Source organism: Alligator mississippiensis, chromosome 10 (genome assembly GCF_030867095.1).
Source record: "Alligator mississippiensis isolate rAllMis1 chromosome 10, rAllMis1, whole genome shotgun sequence".
NCBI classification, from domain to species: Eukaryota; Metazoa; Chordata; order Crocodylia; family Alligatoridae; genus Alligator; species Alligator mississippiensis.
The window spans coordinates 39,395,197-39,415,924 of record NC_081833.1 but is presented as its reverse complement, the minus strand read 5'-3'; the positions used below and the strand labels follow the sequence as shown (position 1 = coordinate 39,415,924).

At 44.4% G+C, this 20,728-nt stretch overlaps 1 protein-coding gene across 1 annotated transcript in view; it reads left to right on the top strand.

The window, feature by feature from the left end:
* Positions 1–16,617, top strand: part of LOC102575012 (purine nucleoside phosphorylase) — a 32,381-nt gene extending 15,764 nt beyond the window's left edge. The window contains exons 4-6 of the mRNA XM_006274544.4: positions 4,741–4,916; positions 10,862–11,052; positions 12,856–16,617. Of these exons, the coding sequence (XP_006274606.3) occupies positions 4,741–4,916; positions 10,862–11,052; positions 12,856–13,073 (585 nt within the window). The 3' untranslated portion in view covers positions 13,074–16,617. The remainder of the gene's footprint in view (positions 1–4,740; positions 4,917–10,861; positions 11,053–12,855) is intronic.
* The last annotated feature ends 4,111 nt before the right edge of the window (positions 16,618–20,728 follow it).

Below are 20,728 nucleotides of genomic sequence, written 5' to 3'. Positions count from 1 at the left end.
CTGGATCTGTTGTGGTCTAGTACAGTTCACATACTAGCAGACATGTGCAACCTGAGAGTGATGGAGAGCATGTGCACTGGCAGCACCAAAACCCTCTATCATTGGATGGAGGTGCTGGTCAACAGAGTCAGGGAGATAAAAGGGCAGATGTGAGGGGATATGGAAGAGGAGGATTCACTTTCCTGTGCCAGCACTCCCAGCACCAGCCAGTCTCCTCCATGCCCGCCACTGCCAATGTGAACCAAAAGCGTAACTTCAATGTTGGGGTCCAGATACACCAGACCCCAGCCTTGGGCAGGTAGCGCCAAGGCTTCGGTGGCTACCTATCTTGCTGAGGACATGGAGCCACTGCAATGTGACCCCTTGGCCTTTTGGGCAACCCACAACCAGATGTGGCAGGATCTGTCCACAGTTGCCCGCAAACACCTGTCCTGTCCACCGACCAGTGTTCCAAGTGAGAGGGTGTTCAACATTGCTGGGGATGTTGTGACACCCCACCTCACCTCCTTGGATCCTGGTTTCCTGGAGCAGCTAGTGTTCTTCAAGGTGAACCTCCCACTGCTAGGGCTCCCCAAGCTCCAGCTGCAGACAGAGTGAGTGCCACCCTTCTCACTCTGTCTGCACCTATTTCCATTTTATTTGTTTAAACCAGTTAATGCCCCGCTCTCAGAGTGGAGAGGGAACTCACTGCATCAGCAGCCAGCAGGGGAAGAACGTGTCCCTGCTAAGCTTCTGTGCCAGGATGAACTTGGAGGTATAGGCTAGGGCTATGGGGAAGGAGGCCCCAGGTCCTGGGCATGACCACTAAAACTGCTCTCTGCCAGGATCAGGAAGTCCTGGTGGAACTGCTGGCAGCCCCAGGAAGTGCCAGGACTGGGGGAAGCCCGGACCTGTCTTGTCTTTGATGGGCCTAAGGCTTGTTGGTTGCAGTGCAGTTGTTAGGCTCCAGGTGAGCTCAGCTTAGCTGCCTGGGATACCAGCTTTTGGGTTGAAAAACCCTTTGTCAGGCTGAGGAAGCACCTGCAGTTGGTGTGTGTGCTGTTTCTGGATGGAAGGAACAGTAAAGAAGCCAGTGGCTGGCATGCAATGCAGGCAAGAAAGCCAGTCAGTGAAAATGGAAATGGAGGCATCAGGGTGTGAGAGAGACAGGCTGGGGTACATGGGAAGGGGTATGTAGTAGGTAAAAGTGGACAGGTACCTGGGAGTCAGATATCCAGCAGATTGTAGTGTGTCATAAATCCAATGTCTATATTGAGTCCATGAATTTCTGTACTTACTACCTAGGAGGCTGATGAAGTGAAGTTCATAGGCCTGGCTGTAAAAAGTGGTTTATAAATTCAAACAAGCACTGAACCTCGCTAATCTCATCACCAGAAGCCAACTTCCTACAGCTCAAAAACCTACCAACAATCCCCAGTTCCCCCACAAACTGCACACCAGAATCTATCAAAGACAAGAATACTGTAGTTTGCAGGTTTGTCATTGCCCTGAAATAGAATAGTTTTCTGATAGCATACTGTTAGGTTTACAATAATTTGGATTTTTAAGAAGTATTAGCTTTACAGCTGAATACAAGGCATGACCTGTGGCCTAGTAATGCAGCTGACCACAAGGCAGAATGATAGCTAGGCCTTTGCTTGTGTCAAGTAATCATTTTAACTGCAACAAGCATTTTCTGAGTTAAAAAGTGAATCTGTGTCTGTGTGCTAAAAAAAAAAAAATCAGCTACAGCTAGAAGTAAGATAAGACAGAGAAACCATTGTTTGAGCTTACTGGTTGTGTCCTTGAGAAGTATCTTCTACTGTGTAAGGTTTTGCTAACAATGTTACTGTTACTTAACTTTTAGCTTTTAAAAAGTGCTAGTTCAGCTTAATAGAAATATGCTGTTACAAAGATTTGTAGAGCACCGCCCCAAGTATTGCTTTTTGTTAACCATATAGTCTTGCTTTGTTGTAAGAAGTATAAAAGATCGCCTCACCCTGGAGGGGGGGCCATTTTGCCTTTTGCTGGCTTTATGGTCTTTGCTCGAGCAAATAAACAGCTGTCTTTCTTTACCCGCGTTGTCTGTCAATCAAATTACAGCTAGACAACGGACCTTAGGGAGGTTTCTCCCACCACAATACCCAACTACCTGTGGGGTCACATTTCTCCCCAAAAAACACTCTGTCTCCAGTCTCTCAGGCCTGATCCTGAAAGGGAATTTACAAATCACTTTTCACAGCCAGGCCTATGAAATTTATGGACTCAATATAGACATTGGATTTATGACACACTATAACCTGCTGGACATCTGACTCCCCAGGTACCTCTATACTTTTACCTGCGCTGCTACATTCCCCCCTCCCCACCCCTGCCAGCCTATTCCTCACCCCCTGGCGCCTCCATTTCCATTTTCACTGACTGGCTTTCTTTCCTGCATTGCATGCCAGCCTCTGGCTTCTTTATTTATTCCTTCCATCCAGGAAGAGCGCGTACACACCAACGGCAGGTGCTTCCTGAGCCTGATAAAGGGTTTTTCAACCTGAAAGCTCGCTAAGATATATTTCTCTAACTATTCAGTTGGTCTTCTAAAAGATACCAGATTAGATTGACCCAAGGGACCTTGTCTGCCAGTGCCATGTCCTTAGACCAACACCTCTAGTACCTGACCGGAAGAATGCAGGGCTCTGGGCACATCTAACCCCCAGAGCTGGGGCTGGCAGGGAGCATTGTCTAGAAGCTGCTGGAGAAGAAGCTTCTGCAGGAAAGGAAAGAAAGGCTCTAGTCTGTGACAGTTTGGCTACCTAAGATGCTGTTGGTGCTACTGTGCTAGTGCTCACTAAGTTATTATTACCTGTTGTCATTTAAAATGGTGGGCCAAGCTGAGGCTGTAGGGGAGGAGGAGGCCGCATTGGGGCACACTACCGTGTCATGTAGAGGCCCCCGTGCCAGTGAGGGTGCGCCTTAACACACACACAGTGTCATCCATGTCACAAGTTTTGCTTGTCAGCAGCCTGAGGTGCAGTTTCCCAGAAACCCCTGCACCTATCTCCTTGAAAGCTGGCAGGCTCCATGGCCTCAGCAGGGCCTAGCATGCCTGCAGTTTTCATCCTGCTGCGCCTTAACACACATACAGTGTCACCCATGTCATGAGTGTTGCTTGTCAGCAGCCTGAGGTGCAGTTTCCCAGGAACCCCTGTACCTATCTTCTTGAAACTTGGCAGGCCTCCTGCCCTCAGAAGGGATACCATCCCTGCTGTTTTCATCCAAATCTGCCTTGACACACACATAATACTAGTTTAGCTTTCAGAAGTTTGAGGTTCAGTTTTCCAGAAACCCCTACATCTATCTCCTTGAAATTTGGCAGGCTTCATGCCCCCAGAAGGGGCTAGCAGTCCTGCAATTTTTATCCAAGTCCGCCAAAAAATGACAAAGTTATAGGTATTTCAGTGATTCCCCATTATAGTCTATGGCCGAATCTCCAAATCTCTCTGAATCGGCGCCGATTCGGGACAGTGATCCAAATCTCCAATTCGATCACTGCCCTCTGTATTGGCCGAATCCAAATCCAAATTGAATACTTCCCTATTTGCACAGGCCTAGTTTTATGTGTTTGTGGATTTGTTACAACGGTTAACCTCATGAGCTATCTGGTACCGATCTATATATCCAATATGGAATGTGATATATTAAAATAGCAAGGTGTGAAAATTGGGCCCTGTATCAGAAAAGTGATAAAACTACATTGATATGGACATGTAGTAGCAAGAGGGCAGTTACTTTCAGAACAGTGATTAGGCAAAGAACATTATCAGTTCTAGAGTTATTCTTGTTCAGTGTTCTCATACCCAATAAACCCAGTTTACAAGACAAAAGATTATTTGCCTGCAAATGCCATCCTTGAGCTGAAACTTCAGCTGGGTTTTCTCTGTCGCCTACGTCTTCACCTATAACAATGATTTTGCAGACAGAATTTAGCTGACACTTATAACATGCTAAGCCAAACAGAATCCAGTTCACTTTTCTCATTGTAGGGCTGCCTTTTGAGATTCTCATTGTAGGGCTGCCTTTGAAGTGCAAATAGGATGAAGAGCTGGTCACAGACAAAGCAGCTGTAACTCAGAGACTCAGACCTTTTGATTAAGGGGCACTTTTTGTCTGGTCAATTTAAAGATACATGTGGGAAACCAGAGAGCTGAATCAGGGAAGATGACATAAAGGTTTTAAGCAGCATAGACTAAATGAAGTGGAGCACCATGGCAAAGATAATTTGCTTTCTTAAATCAGAGGGAGGTAAGGAAGCATTTTCCTGAAAACCCATACCACTGTCTCCCCAGCCCAGCCCAGCCCAGCCCAGCCCAGCCCACAATCTGCAGTTTCCTTTGTCCGGTTGTCTTTTTCCATTCCCAATGCAACTCTGGCACGTAATTTTTATGCTGCTAATGTTGGTGATTAGTGACTGTTACTTTGTGAACTGCTAGTAAATTTAATTTTCAATTGACCAGCTAATCAGTAGTAGCATCACCTCCTTTTTCTGTTTTCATCACTGCTCAATAACTCTCTGTGAAGGAAACGGAAAGAGGCAGGCACAGAAAGAAACTAAATCAGTTTACCTATTAATCCGAACCAGAACTTCTGAGCAGAAAACAGTATATTATGTGCCTGAATGTGCATAGTGTGCCTGGAACCATTGGGCAGGTCTCCAAGCTAAGAAGCCTGAAACTTATCATGCAGATATCTTGTTATTTGGTGATTTTGTAGGTAACCTTTCCCATCCGGGTGTTTTTCCTCCTTGGGGTAGAGATCTTAATCGTCACAAATGCAGCTGGGGGACTTAACCAACATTTCCAAGTTGGGGACATCATGTTCATTAGAGATCATATCAACATGCTGGGCTTTGCAGGACAGAACCCACTGCGTGGGCCAAATGACAAGAGGTAAGCAAGCAAAATTTGAGAACTGAGGCTCATGTACAGATGCATCAACAGAGAAACAAACAAGAGAAACAACATTTCTACTACATTTACTGAAAGATTAATAACACTGGATATAAGTTAGCAGTGCAGACAGGTTCTTTGCAACTTTCCCACACAATTTTACCAACACCCATCACTCCACTCCTGGCCTGTTGTACTTCCTTCCAGGGACAGATCCATGAAGAGTACCGTGGTGCAGTTGCATCCCCCTGTCACAGGGCACTAAGGTGCCTGCTCCTGCCTAGAGAGAGGGCCCTAGCAGTCAGGCAGAAACCTCACAGGTGCAGCTTACTGTAGCACCAGGCTAATGAGGAAATTAGCCTGCACCTGTACCTGGTCAGCTGACCAGAAGAAGGCAGGGCCCTGGGCACTCATAAACCCCAGGGCTGAGACTAGAGAGTTAGTTTTCTGGCAGCAGCTGAGAGAGAAGGAGCTTTCATAGAGGAAGATAACTAGAGTTGCTTGACTGCCTGTTCTGGCAGGATTAAGGGGCTATAGGAGCTATTAGGTACTGGTGATGGGGGGGAGGCCCAGTAAATTGGGAGAGAAGCTTGCCTACTAAAAGGGGATAGAGTGTGGACCCTTTGTTATGGTTGTGTTGTGCTTTCTGTTGTTATTTAAACCAGTGGACTGAGATGAGGCTACTGGGGAGGAGGAGGCTTCATTGAGGCACAGTACAGTGTGGAGACCCCAGCACCAGCGAAGGTGCAGTGGCGGGGGGAGCAGACACCAGTACCAGAAAATGTAGTTACTGAAGCCAAGACTAAGCTGAGGCCTCAACACAAGAAGACAAAGTCTATATAACATCTGCGAGGCATGGGGTGTGATAAAAGGGTGGTTTTGGAGTCCCACATCAAGCCCATAAAGCTTGGGGGGGGGGGGGGTATCATAAGGTACCTCCTGAGTGTGGGACCCAATTAAGGGGTCTAACAACCCACAGGGTTTAGAGGAGTCTGCCAGGACTGTGACCGAGCCACAATTCAAGGGTAGCCTCTTAATTCATCATTTATATCAGCAAGACATGGCAGATGAGACTAGTAGGCACCCATAAGGCAGAGTCAACACGGTCACGGTGCCCTAGGGATGTCCCGGACATCCTAGGGGTGGCCATATAGTGACACCCCCTTTGCTTCCTTCTGCTCCCAAACTTTAAAACCAACTGCCTGGGAAGGGCAGTGGTACTTCTATTCAGGCAGCACCAAGTCAATTGACTTAATGGTTTATTAAAATCTACCTTATTCCTGCTAATTTCACTCCACAGATATCAACAGCCATCTCTCCTTTTTAATGGTCTTGTTCCACTATTCAAACTAGCCTTTCTTCTGCTATTTTACTGTCTATTAGACATTCCTGGTAATGTCTCTGTTCTACTTCAGTCCTACAGTCTGTTTTTAGCTTGGACTAAAAACCTTAAAAAGGGTATGGTAATACTAATTTGGGTGCAGACATGCCTGCCAGTGAAGTATTGGAGGCACTGCCAAGATGTCCAAGACAACTAGGTATTTTTTTTTTTTTTTTTTTATGAATCTGAATAAGAGATGTACATTTAACTATAATGACTAGAGGACTAATGATCTTTTGAGTCTTTTGGCTATTTTTGCCTAGCTTGTCTTTTAATTGAATATATAATCTAGCAAATTAGTGCACATTCCAATAGTTATATTTGGTTTTACCTTGATTTTAAACTAAATATATAGTGCAAGGCCCCTAGCATAGCAGTGAAACTTCTATTTATCTTTCTGCAGTTAAAAAGAAAGTGTGTTACATGTGGTGATGCAGTGCACCATCTGCACCCTTTTCAAAATCCTAGATCCATTCATGCTTCCTGCTGTTCCAGGCTTTGAATTCATATTTGGGTTCAGTCAATGGATTTCAGTTCTAACCTGCAGTAGCCCCCTTCCTTGCCCTTGGGGGGGCCCCCCAGTACACTTCAGTCCACACATAGGATCCTTTCCTACTCCAGCCAAATAGAGAGACTGCTAACTGTGTTTGACAAAATTATTTACCAAATGTATGCCCACAAGAGAGAAGCTAGAGCAGCAACTTCACTTGCTGTGCCATCTACTTTCCCTTCCCTGGACACCTTCCCTTATTGTTGCTTACTTGCTGCAAGCCTTTGGGGAATTCCCCCCTGTTTTACAGTTTAAAAAACAGGGACACCAGTCCTCATAGTGGTGGGACCAGCCACACAGGAAGTGTGACTGACCTTGTTCCACTAATAGTGATACTAAAGCTGCTGCACTCCGTGATTGTCTTTGCCACCTCTGCCAGGTGCCTTCAATTAACTGATGTAATTAATTGCAATGTTTTCCATGCTGCTGCTTGCATTTATTAATAGTTATTTCTGATTTGATGCAAGCTGCAGCTTGTGTGACAGTTGGCATCACTGGGGAAGTGGGGCTCTTCAGTGAGTTTCATACCAGCCCTTTTATCAACCTTTCCATCCTTCTGCATGATAGGGGTGATCCATGAAAACAGTTTTGTTATTTGTTAACAGTACTTAACATCTTACACCTGCCAAGCTCTGTGCAAACATGAACAATAGAGGAAACCCTGCAGTAGGTGGATTATTGCTCTCTTTCACACTATGTTACAAATAGAGAAAAGAGGGAGAGAAGTATGTGATGGAGGCCATGCAATAATTCAGCAGCAGAACTAGGATCTCAGCTCAAAAGTTCCTTGATGCCCAGCCTTGTATCCAGACCATTAAATCAAGCTCTTTCCTACTACTATCCTCCTAACTATAGGAAATATATCCACTCAGAATATTTTATGATGATGGCGATCTTGGTTAATGTAGCAGGAATTGAATGGTGGCCTTTGAGGATTTAGCAATAAGTGCTATAGATTGATCTGAAGAATCTAAGCTCCTTAGTTGGGCTGTAGCTGACTTATACCCTTGTGGATGTCATACAGAGAGGAACCTGTAAAACATTTCCATCGGTGGAATGCAATTACAAACAAGATGGCTAACAAATTCCAATATCACTGCTCAGTGCAAGAAACTTGGGGGAGAAATATCTGCAGCTGTCTCAAAATATCTTTGGAGGCTTACCTTGCAGCACAGCTAAGGTGAGGATGCCGTTGTTTCATCTGACAGGGTCTGAAAAAGGAGAGAAGGGGCTAGATCTTTGTTAAAAGAGGGAGCCTAGTTAACTTGCAGACAGCTCCCTAAAGAACACTTAGTTCTTTGTGATACAGCAGACGGTCAGCAATACCCCATCACAGATCTTGAATTTTCATTGAAAATCCACAGTAGTCTTACACATACTGGAGGAGTAAGTAGGTAACACCAAGGAAGTTGAAGGAGAAGGCTGCAGTAGTTGAACAGAAATATGATCTGGGCTTTTTGTCTGAGGCTTTTCATTGTGGAAATAGACAAATGATCCAGATTTTGATGGTGCAGAATTAAAATTAGCAGGATTTATTGACTGTCAATAGCATGCTGTAGTGGCAAAGAAGAAAATAGTCCAACAGCACAGAACTGGGACAGGGAAAGAACAATGCCAAGGGTAATTCATTTGCATTTAAACACATTTGTTGTATTTTGACAAATGTTCTAGCACAGTGGTTCCCAAACTGTGAACTGCAACCCCAAATGGGGTCACAACATCAGAGGATGGGGTTGCAGGGGTAGGGGGGCTGTGGGTTGGAAGTGAGGAGCCATGCTGAAGAAATGGGGCCATAAATGGGGTCATGCTGAAGAAAAGGTTGGGAAGCACTGTTCTAGAGTCACTGTTGGGTTAGTACCTGAATCTTGCTAGAGAGCAGTCTTTGCAGAAATGGCAGCTGGATTCTGCGAGCCTCTTTCTAAAAAAGCAAGGCTTCATTAGGGTCACTGTGTCCTGCATGCCTGCTGATTTGAAGTCAGATCCTTGCTGATCTCGTGCCAGGCCTGACACTGACTTCAGAAGAAACCTGAAACGTTTTAATATTGCTCCCAGAAAAAAGGACTTAATCTTTTCTGTAGTCCAAATGGCAAGAGAAGGACAATGCCCATCTAAAGCTGAACATCTTATGGTTTTGGTAATAATTAAAAGAAAGACCAGTCAAATGCAAGGAAGCCATTTGGAGAAAGTGTTGACAGCTCTCTGGCTTCAGATAATCCTTGAGGAAAGGGAGATAAAAAGCCAGCTAAACAATAACTTTGTTTGGACAGAATTCAAAGGTAGAGTAATTGTCTCATTGCTTCCCAAGAGAAGCTCTCTTGAAGTGTGCAGCATCCTGGGAGATCAGACTCTCTTGTATCACTGACCAGAGGTAATTCAGGACAAGCAAAACAAGAGAGGTTTTTATCAATCCATTTTCAAAGTGTTGCAGTGCCTTAGCTGAACTAAAAGCCAGTGCATCTCAGCCTACAGAGTGAATTTATCCAGAGCACACAAAAATTGGGGGAAAGAGTGATGTTAAGAGGGTATATGTGCAAGAATCCGAGGTTTGAATTTAACACATTAGGATATGGACAGCTGGCCATATTCCATGAACTTAAGCAAACAGTTTTCTTTTTTGATCATGTTTATTCTCTCTGGTTGCATGTGTGAAGGATTGGGGGGGTTTTTTTACGTTCATTTTACTTAAACATTTAGAAACCCTATTCGGGCTCAGGGCCTTATGCTGGGACAGTACTAATATAAAATTGAACAGCTAACCAAACTTTGAAGGCAGTTGAAGCCATAGTCCAGGTGAACTGAGGGCTTGAACAGTTTCCATTAAACCACATTGAGGATGGCTTGAAATTTGTGTTGTTGGTTTTCCAGTGTCTCTAAATTAGGTCCTTTTACCTCTTCTGTTCTCTGAGTCATTGGCAAAGCATTTGTTGACTTGAGCAGGAGCAGACTTCTTTGTAGAAGAGCAAATGAGAAGGGTGGAGCCTGTTTGTAAGAGAGAGAGAGGGAAGAGTTAACTCCTCCACCCTGAAGTTAGGTTACCTGAAATGTGGACATGGGAGTCCTAATATGTGCTCCACAGTTACCCTCTGCTGTGACTAGGAGGTGAGAACACAACTTAAATACAAGAGTGAGTTCTCTTATTACAGTATCATGTGGTGCCAGAACTCCAAACTATAAACAGCTGCTCTATAGCTGGAAACATGTCCCCACTAGTGAGATCCATTAGCATGCAGAACATGCCTCGCAAAGAAAGGATTACTGAAGATATCTAAAACTAGATTGAAGTATGCATTGCAGGAGTAAACCATAATATCAATCAGTTTTAGTCGAGTTACTCCAATTCTTTACTGCTGTTAAAGCATGTGGGTGCAAGTTACTTTCTGCTCTAGGGTTTCTGGCCAACTGCCATTTCAGCCCTCAGGTCTGCAAAATATGAGTAGCCTTGGAACAAAGCCTGTCCTGATAGTTGCATGATCCAGAGTCAGAAAGGTATAGTTATACAGAACTCTGCTGGATGCTCCCCAACACTGTTCCTTGGAATAGCTTTAGGGAGCAGCAAATCTCACAGAAAGCCCTATCCATAACCCACATGCACTAGAAAGAAAGGAACAGCAGTTAGGTAATGAGGTATACCTTCAAAAAAAATGGCAGCCAGCATGTTATTGGGGAAATGAGGATAAGCTGTCAGTACTTCCGCAAGGGTGGAGGCCCCCAAAATATTAAGGGATTTGTGTTGTAGGAACAACATATCTGTCTTTACTGTAACAGTAACCCTTTTGGCTAGTAGGGAGAGCTGGGGGGTTCAAGAGGGCAGGATTGAGTGCAGTGATGGCTGAGTCACCCAGTCATGCTGACAGTTATAAAGGAGACTGCCCTAATGATAGCCTATCCTTGATGTTTGCTGGGGGGGGGGGGGGGGGTTGGAATGTGAGCCCTGCTGAACTCCTGAGTTATGGAGGTAGCAGCAGAAAGGTTGATATCCAATGTCAGTTGGTAGAGCTCTTCTTTTCCTTGCAGGTTTGGGGTGAGGTTTCCCTGTATGTCGGATGCCTACGACAGAGACCTGTTTAGCCTAGCTAAGGAGAGTGCACAGGAGTTGGGCTACCTGGAATTCATCCAGGAGGGTGTGTACTGCATGTTGGCAGGTCCCTCCTATGAGACCATTGCTGAAAGTCGCATGCTTCAGGTCCTGGGAGCGGATGCAGTAGGTGAGATGTATGGGCTGGGTTTGTGGGGTAATTCGGAAAAGGCTGGATGTGCAGAGGAGCTATAAATAGACTGTCCTCATTCTGCTCCTAACACTGGATATTCCCACACTTATCCCAACTGTGGGCTCTGCCTTTACTTTTAAATTAAAAATTAAACTCCGTTCTAGTTTGACTGTTCCTAGGATTTCTCCTGCACTGTCCCAGTATCTGTTCCAGTCCCTAGGTCCCTCTGACTTACAGAAACTTACAGCCCTAGTGGGTCCTGTTGTCACCAAAATCAGGACTATATAAGTAAGGCTGCTAGTGTGACTCAGCAGAACAGTTCTGTATCTTTAGACAACCAGCATCCTTTCAGGAGCCTAACTCAAATGCTTCCTTTCCTAAACATAAAGAGTATTACAAAATCTAATGGGCCAGATTCATCCCTGGACTCACCCAGGAATGGGTTATGTGCAATAAGCAATGAAGTGTTACCTCACTTCTTAAAATGTTTGGAGTCAAAAGTTTTTTTTTGGTGTGTTGTTTTGTTGGGGGGGGGGGGGTTTACTCTTATAGAGCTTTTCATCTGAGGGCACTGACAGATGTGCAGCTCCCTGCCATAACTCATGGTGCTTCAAAGAAAGCACTATGAGTTACAGCAACCCTCTCTTCCCCCCCCCCCCGACCCAATAGACGTTCACTGTTAGGTTGTGGAGGAGAGGATCAAGCTCCTTTTGGGGGGGGGGAGCTGATCCAGCAGACAGGCTACCTGTCTACAGCCTCTCTTCCCTAGCCCTCCCCCTTCCCCTGCACCAGCTCCAGTACTGTCTGTAGGATGGGAGAGAGAAAAGGCAGGGGAAGGAGCTCCCATCTGGGATTTGCCCAGCCTTCACTGCAAGTGGGAAGGTTGGAGCCCCTCACCTCAAGAGGGGCCTCCAATCCACCTGCCCTACCCCTCTTCCTTCCAGCGCAGGCTGGGCAAACCCCAGACCACAGGTCGTTCCTCTGCTTTCTCCCCCTCCCAAACATATAGACTGCTTTGTGGGTGGGGTTGGGCTGGATCAGCCCAGCCCTACTCGCATGCAGGGACAAACAGAAGTTAATGAAGGTGTTCCACTTTGGAGCATCTTCATATAAACCCTCTTTAAACGAGGGTTAATTTGTCTTGCAGCTGAGCACTTCTGTAAGGCACAGCTATAGAGCACTTTCATGGTGCCCATAACATGACAAACTGTTACAGGTAGCAATTGATGAGCCCTTCTAGCCTCTTGCAAGGAAGATGATTGTTATGATTCATACAGATCCTTACAGCTCAGCATTTGGTTACAGTGAAGCTTTTAAGCAGCTCAGAAAGGTCTGCACATGAATGATCTTCAGGATGCTTTGTGTCGGTCTAAGAAGTATTTCTGTGATGTAGCGAAAGAAATGAAGAGATCCCTGTAACCTTTTCTCCTAAAGCCATGTCTCCTGGTAATATTCTTTAACCCAGAAAGATGGGGGCTGAGCAATACAAGACTTCAGTACTTTTAGGATGGCTGTGCAGAAAGTGACAGGTGGCTCTATCTTGGGGAGGGAGGCAGCTCCAGAATCAAATGTAGGCCACTTATTGACTAGTGAGGAGTGGTAACCATAGTGCTGCTCAGATGCCTTTGCCACAAGAAAAGGTGCAGCAAAAGAAGGAGGCACACTGTGTTTAAAAGCACTTGCCTTACAATAGAAGACATTGAAAGCCCTCAGCCTTTTCAGTCTCAAGGATTTCCTTCTTGATGTGAATTATTTGTCTGACCCTAAGGCATGCTGAGCTTCCTCTGTCTCCTGCTATAGGTATGAGCACTGTTCCAGAGGTGATCATAGCCAGGCATTGTGGCCTCCGAGTCTTTGGGATCTCCCTGATCACCAACAAGGTAGTGATGAACTATGACAGTCAAGAGAGAGCCAACCATGAGGAAGTGCTGCATACTTCTAGGATCCGTGCTGCGGCCTTGCAGAAACTGGTTACATGCTTTGTTGGCAAGACCGGCAACAACCCAGTTACTCCATGATTTCCAGCCTCAAAGCCACCAACACCACTACTCTCTAGATATAACATACCAATTCATACCTCCCTCACTGCAAAGTTTAATGAGTATCCAAGTGTGTTGGAGGAGAGTAGTTTGGCAGGATTCCCCTTCTGCCATCTTGCTCTCTTAATCTTTGACATGTGCTTCATCTGTGCAGGAGCACGGACATTTCTCTGACATTATCCCATTTCCTCAGAAAGAGCAGAAGCACTCTGCTCTGTTCAGGAAAGACAGATGCAGCATGCTAACACCCACCAAATGAAAGATGGGTAGATAAACTCCAGCAGGGTCCGGATCCCAAATGCCTGTCCTGAGCTCCACTGGGGGGGAATTAACTCCTTGTTTATACTGCTCTGTATTGAGCGAACTTGGACGGATGCTTGCAACAAGTAAGGGACTTTGAATACATGTATTGTAATGTTTTATTAATGGAGAAGTATGTGTATACAACTCTCTGCAATCCACTATAGTTAACCTTTTCTATTCTGCTTTCACTGCTCCAATGATTAGAAATGGAAGCTTGACTTAGGGTTCACTGACTGCTGTTTAATTCATTTCTGTGTCCCAGATATTACAGGGACGGATCTCCCCCCCCCCCCCCATCAGTGGTTCATCCAAAGCCCATAGAAGTCAGTGGAGAGACTCCCTGTGGGCTTTGGATCAAGTCCTAAATACATAAAAATAGATTGATTTCGTTTTTAATCTAATCTGGAACAAACACCACTGCATATTACACAGATTAAAACTAACCTTCCAACAACTTTGAAGGCCCCTGTTTTTTTTTTGTGTTGTTTGTTTGTTTGTTTGTTTTTTTCTTGTGCATTCAAATGAGACTTGCATTTCCTCTGTACCTGCTAGCAATCCAAAGGGAAACTGATTTTTGTACCCGACTTGTTCTTTGTGCTTAGATATCAGGCTCAGGGCCTCTTTTATTACAGCAGTTTAGGAAATCTGTAGCATCTCTTACCCTATAATCTCGACTCTGTTTACAAAGTTATGTCATTGTCATCCCCACATTATGGATGGGGAAGCTGAGGCACAGATAAGAGAAATGACATGCCCAAGGTGAGTGTGTGCATGGAATGGATACAAGTCTGACAACCTTATGTATTATTGCAGTAGCCCTTTAACTCTACATGTAGGTGAAACAGAGGTCATCTGGCTTAGGCAACAGCACTGGCTGTACCCAAGCCAGGTGATAGCTTTGCATCCTGTGGGACAGCAAGATGATCATTACCAATGCCAGCACTGCACTCAGATTTAATGTTATCACAGCCCCTGAGGAGATCAGCAGGGATGTTAGTTAATACTTTTGGCAGTCAAACATGAAGTTACAGAGATGGTATCAGGAAGAAGGGGGGATATACTTCTGTTTTATTGGTCACTTTTTGTGAAGGAATTCAGTTTTTTAGTCGAGCATAAAAAAGAACCTTCTTCCATTCCCTAGTACCTTCTACTGGTATGTCACAGATATTTTAGTGTGGGGTAAATATTCATCAGGATTAAGTATGAAGAAATTAGCATTATTCCTGAAAGGTCATGCAGAGCACTAGATGCAGCAGAGTGAGACAGTCTGTGGTTATTTGGTGACCTTTTCCATTAATTTATCTTCAGGGTTTCAGCAATGCCATAATAGTTAAATGCTTTCTGAATTATATGGAGGACTCTGGCTGACTTGAAACTGTGCGAGCTCTCCTAAACTAGAGGCCTCCTGATCTAAAGTAGAGATGGCATTGCTCACTTTACAGCTTTCCATGAAATTTGTTCTTGGAAGAAGAGTGTTTCTTGGCCATGTAGCCAGCATAGTCATGGTTCATAGGCACAAAATGATAAGGTGGCCTGTATGGTTAGTTTAGATGTCATTAGTTTGAAACACTGCTATAGAACCCTAGAGACTTGCTGTTCTCCTTGAAACTGGATTTGTAGGGGTTGGTGATAGACTATGAAAGAAAAGAACCCAGCTCTCTCTGATCCTATCAGTCACAAATGTGCTGCAGGCTGTCACCACCTCCATGACATCCAAACAACCTGAGAAGCACTCATCAGTGACAGCCATGCTATTGCATTGCTTTCCATTTGGTTAGCATGAGCATAACTGGTGGAATGTCAGTATTCCGTCCTGCTGCAGATGTGTAAGGGCAAACGGACTCCACCTCCCTCTCTCATCACTGTGTTGCTGCACAGCATTAGCAGGAGTGAAAAGCAGTTAAAAATAATTTGACACTGAAGTCAGCAGATGTGACTGAATATCAAGCAACAGCAGAGCTGCTGAGAGAGAAGGTGCAACTTTTTTACTTGCTCGCCTTTCCAAGTAGAACAACTTTCTACTAAATGCCTTGAACAGGGCAGAAGCACTATAGCACTCTTCTGTGTTCCAGAAATAGTACTTTACTGATTATTTATATGTTCTAATAAATAGAAAAACTACCTGAGAGTAGAGGTCACTTGTATACTTGGCTATTACTAGCATGCAGCTTGAGCAGCTAAAACTGGGATTTTATCAGATTTCATACATTAATCACATTATGGGTAGGACAGTGCTTGGCTGGGAAGTTTCCAAAAAGCCTACTGTTGTGTTGATGATTGAAATATAGAGTTTCTTCCAACCAATTCACTGTTGACTAGGAGATCATGATAGGAAAGGAAACTTGGTGGAGCTGCAGTCTTTTAGCTGAGATGTAAGAGTGGTTGTTGTGTACTATTGAAAGATCAGCTGGGAACTCTAACACAAATTAGATTACATGTCCTGGAAAAACTTCAGTTTGGGTGAATCTGTGCTGCTTAACTAAAATCTCTTCAAGTGCATTTGGATGTATGCTTCCTCACTTCCAATCTCAGCAGAGTTGCTGTATTTGGTTAAATTGCCATTAAGTTCCAGTCCAAACAATCTATGTTGGCATTTCAAAGCACTCTGAGAACCTTCAGGGTGGGAAACTTAAAAATGAATAAATACAAGACATCCAAAGATGGATAAGACTTACAATTTAATAAATTCATTATTGTCATAATTACTTGCATTTAATTGTATGTATTCACCAAGAAAACCTGTTTTTAAAGAAAATCTTTCCAATAAAGAAGACTTGCATGATACTCAAGTCCTGTAAGAGGGATGGGGACTTTGTGAAAAGAATCCTACCATCTGGATACTCCAAGAGATGTACCAGTAACTCTAACACAATTGGCAGAGCTGGAAATTTGTATACAGTGTGGTGGTTATAGTGATGATGGCCCAGGGAATAGGTAAGAAGCTTGTTGATCCAACTTTGGGTGAGGTGTTAGACGAGCATTCTGGAACTTTGCTGTCCATGATTTGTCTTCATGACCAAATAAGCATCATTTCAAGGACTTTAAAGGAGCACTAAATACCTTGTTCATATTTGGTTTTTTGTTTTGTAAAATTAACAGGGTTGATATTAATTTTTTTTTTGGAATTGCTGTTAATCAGATACTCCTCCTCCTATTGATGAGGTGCAAAATGTTGAAACTGAATTATGTAAATGAGAGATGCATGTGATGAAATAAAGAGTGCTGAAATATTGAAAACGGGTGTTTCCATCATGTACTCCTGCATCAGGCAGGTTAGCAAAACCAATTCATTTAGTGAAGATCTACAACAGACCATCTGCTCCCTTCAGTCCAATGGCCAACCATGGAGGGCAGAAGCAGCAGAAGGTCTAAGAGTTCAGGATTTGGCCCCAGAGATGTGCAGCCAAAAATCTGACTTAATCTGAACACAGCCATTTACCATTATTATCAATCAGATTGAAACAAAATTGTTTAAATGAAAAATTTGCCCCACTTATGTTGCAAGGAACTTTTTGTATGTCTCATTTGTTACAAGCTACCTTCCAATGCCTTCTCAGAGTCCCAGCTTGGTTTGGAAATGTATTAGTGAGGAGAATCTGCTCATTATTGTGGAACCCAGTGCTCTGTGCTCCCTTTGTTGCTTCTATGGTACCAGTTAGTTATTGAACAAACATCTCCCCAGGGATGATGCTTATGTGGCTTTCAAGAGGTTTGAATGAGGGAGCGGGAAATTTAGTACTTGTGAAAGGGTAGGCTGCTTCCATTGCTTCTGCTTGCCTACTTTTGAGTCCAATCCATTGCCTGATGCTGGCTATAATCATCCTGTTAGATATCTGATTTGTGCATGCATATGCCACCAGTTTGCAGTGGATTTGAACCAGCTATATTGCAGGCAGCCAGTGCTCAAACTATTGCACACAATTATGTCAAGCTTGACAAGCAGTAGCTAATGCTGTCCCTGTCCTTTGTCCATAAGCTTGGCTCTGCCAAAGCCGTTCACTCCAAATCTGCCAAACCTGGCTGATCAGAGACTGAACTGAGTCCTACTGGTGACGTGAGTTCTGTGATATGCTCAAATTGGAATTACACTGACAGCAAACACATTTTCAGGGGTACCCTCAGTGAAGATTTGAATGCAACATAAAACATATATAACTTGGGAAATAGCTGCACCTTGGAGGCGATTCATGTATTGTTGAGGTAGGCACTTAAATTTCCTGCAGCCCTGTTCCTGAGATACATTTTACTGCTGGAAGAAGCCAGCAGTATCTGCTAGTGGATCCAACTCGCACAACTTTATTCCAAGTCTTGGAATACTTGGTGCTTTCCTTGAAGCCTAAGCTGCTAAAGGTAATAAGTTATAGCAGAACCTCTGCTTTCATTTTTTTTAATGCTTTTATCCACAGACATAACCACTAAAAATGAAAACTGGAGCATGACCTGCAGGCTCAAGAAGCAGAAAAGAAAAGAGGAACCCCATAGCAATGACTTTATTTTTGAGTTGATGATATTTTATTTAAAAAAATATCTGATGATCTTGGGGACCTGACTCCTGATTTTTTTTCAATGTTTAGGATTGGTGATACAATAGGTAAATTCCTTAACCAGCTAGGATTTAACCCATCCTAGAGGAGCCCTAGCACTCCTAAGCCAGCTTCATGCCCCCTGGTATTGGTAACATGGTAGCAGCTTGTGCTACTATGCCTGTGATCCAGTCAGGTTTTTCCTAATTGAGGGGCCCACACCTTTAGACATAAACCAGTCCAGTCAAATGAAATGTCAGATGCTTATGACTTGTTCATCATTACACAGCGAGTGTTCCTGGAAACAGGATCTTCCTTATGGAACAGGTCATCAAGTTCTGCTGCTTTCTGTCTACCTAAAGCTATAGATGATCTTATACCTATTTCATCATGGTGGAAAGTATTATTTCCACACTTTTTTCTGTAGAAAGTATTATGACATCACAAACGGAAGACCCTGATAATACCAGTTACATTGTTTTTAAGCAGGAATCCTCACTGCTGTTGGCAAAACAAACAAAAAAACCCCCAGTGAGATCCAGCTTCCCATACACTTCGCAAGTTTTGATTTATCAGAGATTCACTTTCACACGAGATTCACTGTTCTGACTTTTGTAAAACATAAAAGTAAACTGAAAAGGTTTTTTAAAAGGTAGTTTTAATATTCCAGCTCAGTAAGAGAGCATATGTATCGTCTTCAAAATGATCAAAGTTCCTTTTGACATTCCTCTCTGCCAAAAATCTGTATTTGAATTAAAGGGGCGGGGGGTTAAATTCTCTTTTTAATTCTTCACTAGAAGGATTCAATACCTTGGAAGGAATTAAACCCTTTACTGCAACGATGAATACATGAAACAACAAAAAGTTGGCACAATACATCTGAGATAAAAAAGGAATAAGTAAGGGCAGTGAGCTGAATTGTACTCATTTACTTTAGACACACAAAAGCTGCAGATGAAGATTTAGAGCTGGATTGCACATGCTTAAAACTGGACTCGTATTTAAGCACCTTTTTGAACCAGCTCCCTGGACAGATGACTTCACAAGCAGAGGAATGAAAAATTATAATTTTAAAAATCTCAAGACACTTTTTGGTTTAATATCCATAGCATACACCAACTGTATGAGGTTGGGTGTGTTTTATTGGCCCTTATCTGATTCATAAATTAAAACTAAAAAGAATCATTAGAGTATCAAATCCTACCTGTGTAACCAACAGGTGACTTACTCATGGCTTGGCTACTACAGCATATCAAACCAAACCGTCTCAGCTCTTTTAAACAGGAGATATGCCCCTCTCACTACCAGGAGTTTTATTCCCCATTCTTTGATATTGATATTACCCAAGATCCTCTGCAAATTGGCTGAGATCTTTCTGCATTTTATCATAACCCAGCTCTCATTCTGATCGGCTGGAAGGAGTGTTTGTACCTTTAAGTTCCATAATGCTTTTCCCCAGGCTGGGAGCGCTGTAGTGGCTGCTAAAGAGACTACATTCCCCATCAAACTCTCCTTTCCTAAATCTCAGAGAGAAACTGGCCAGCAGCTGTCCTCAGCCAGCTTTGTCTTTCATTGCAGAGGGCCCTAAAACAGCTGGCAGAACATGTTTTTTCCTAAATGCCAGATTCCCTTGACAAGGCCTTCACTTCAGTCCCATATATTTTGTTGCTGGAACACAAAAATACTTTCAGGGGGGTGTGAGAGGGGACGAGTTCTTTCCTCACCCTTATGGCTAAGTACAGACAGTCAAATAGCCTGAGGCTGAATCAGTTCAATTTAGGCAGCTTTCTCTAAGCTCTGTAGGCTGAACCGATAACCAACTGAGCTGACATGCAGTTTTCAACTGGGAAAGCCGGGGGTGGCCTGCACTGACCCAGGCCAATAGGCAGGGGGTTTCATAGTTTCATAGATGTTAGGGTTGGAAGGGACCTATTAGATCTTTGAGTCTGACCCCCTGCCCTGGGCAGGAATGAGTGCTGGGGTCAAATGACCCCAGCCAGGTGTCGCTGAGGACCAGAGACTTGAAACTCATGAAAGCAACCATAAATAACCAAGGATCTTCCCTTTCTCCTAAAAGATCAAGATGTGGCGGGTGAGTCGGAGGGTGAGAGTGAGCAGAAGTCACGCTAGATGCTATAGCTCATCTCCCAGCCTGCTGGCTATTGCCAACCCAGCCAAGTGTCCCCAAACCCCTGCTGTGCCCCCACAGGGGTTAAGGAGCCCCCTGTCTAGGTGCTGGCCCATCTTGGGCCCTTTCAGGAGGTTTTCCCAGCCTAGGCAGCCCTGGGGAGCTGAGAGGAATTCCCCCCTTCCCCTTCCTTGCCCCTGGAGGGAGGGAGAAGAAGTCCTCTGGCCTGGGTGCCTACCCATGCAGCCCAGTGTGGAAGCACCGGGGAGCCCCTGCCTTGGGGTCTTACCCTAATGCTGACCCAAGGTCCCCCAACCCCTTACCTTAGCTGCTGGAGCCTCAGGGATAGCCCAGGGAACAGAGGGAAATTTCTCTACTCCCCGGCATTAGTTTTGCCTCAGACTCACAGTACCTAAGGCAAAACTGGCTGGGGAGCAGCAGGAGAATTTCCTTCTACTTCCTGAAGCAGCTCTGCCTTCTGGAGGGGAAGAATTCCCTTCAGCTCCCTGGGGCTGGGGGACCCTTGGCTGGAGTGGGGGGAAGCCCCACTAAGGCAGGGGCTCCCTGTGCCCCGATGCTGGGCTGCACAGGCAGGCACCCAGCCTGAAGAACTCCTCTCTCTCTCCTGTGGCAGCTGTTGAAGCAATCAGCAGCTGGGAAGGGGGAAGGGGTTGGGAGAG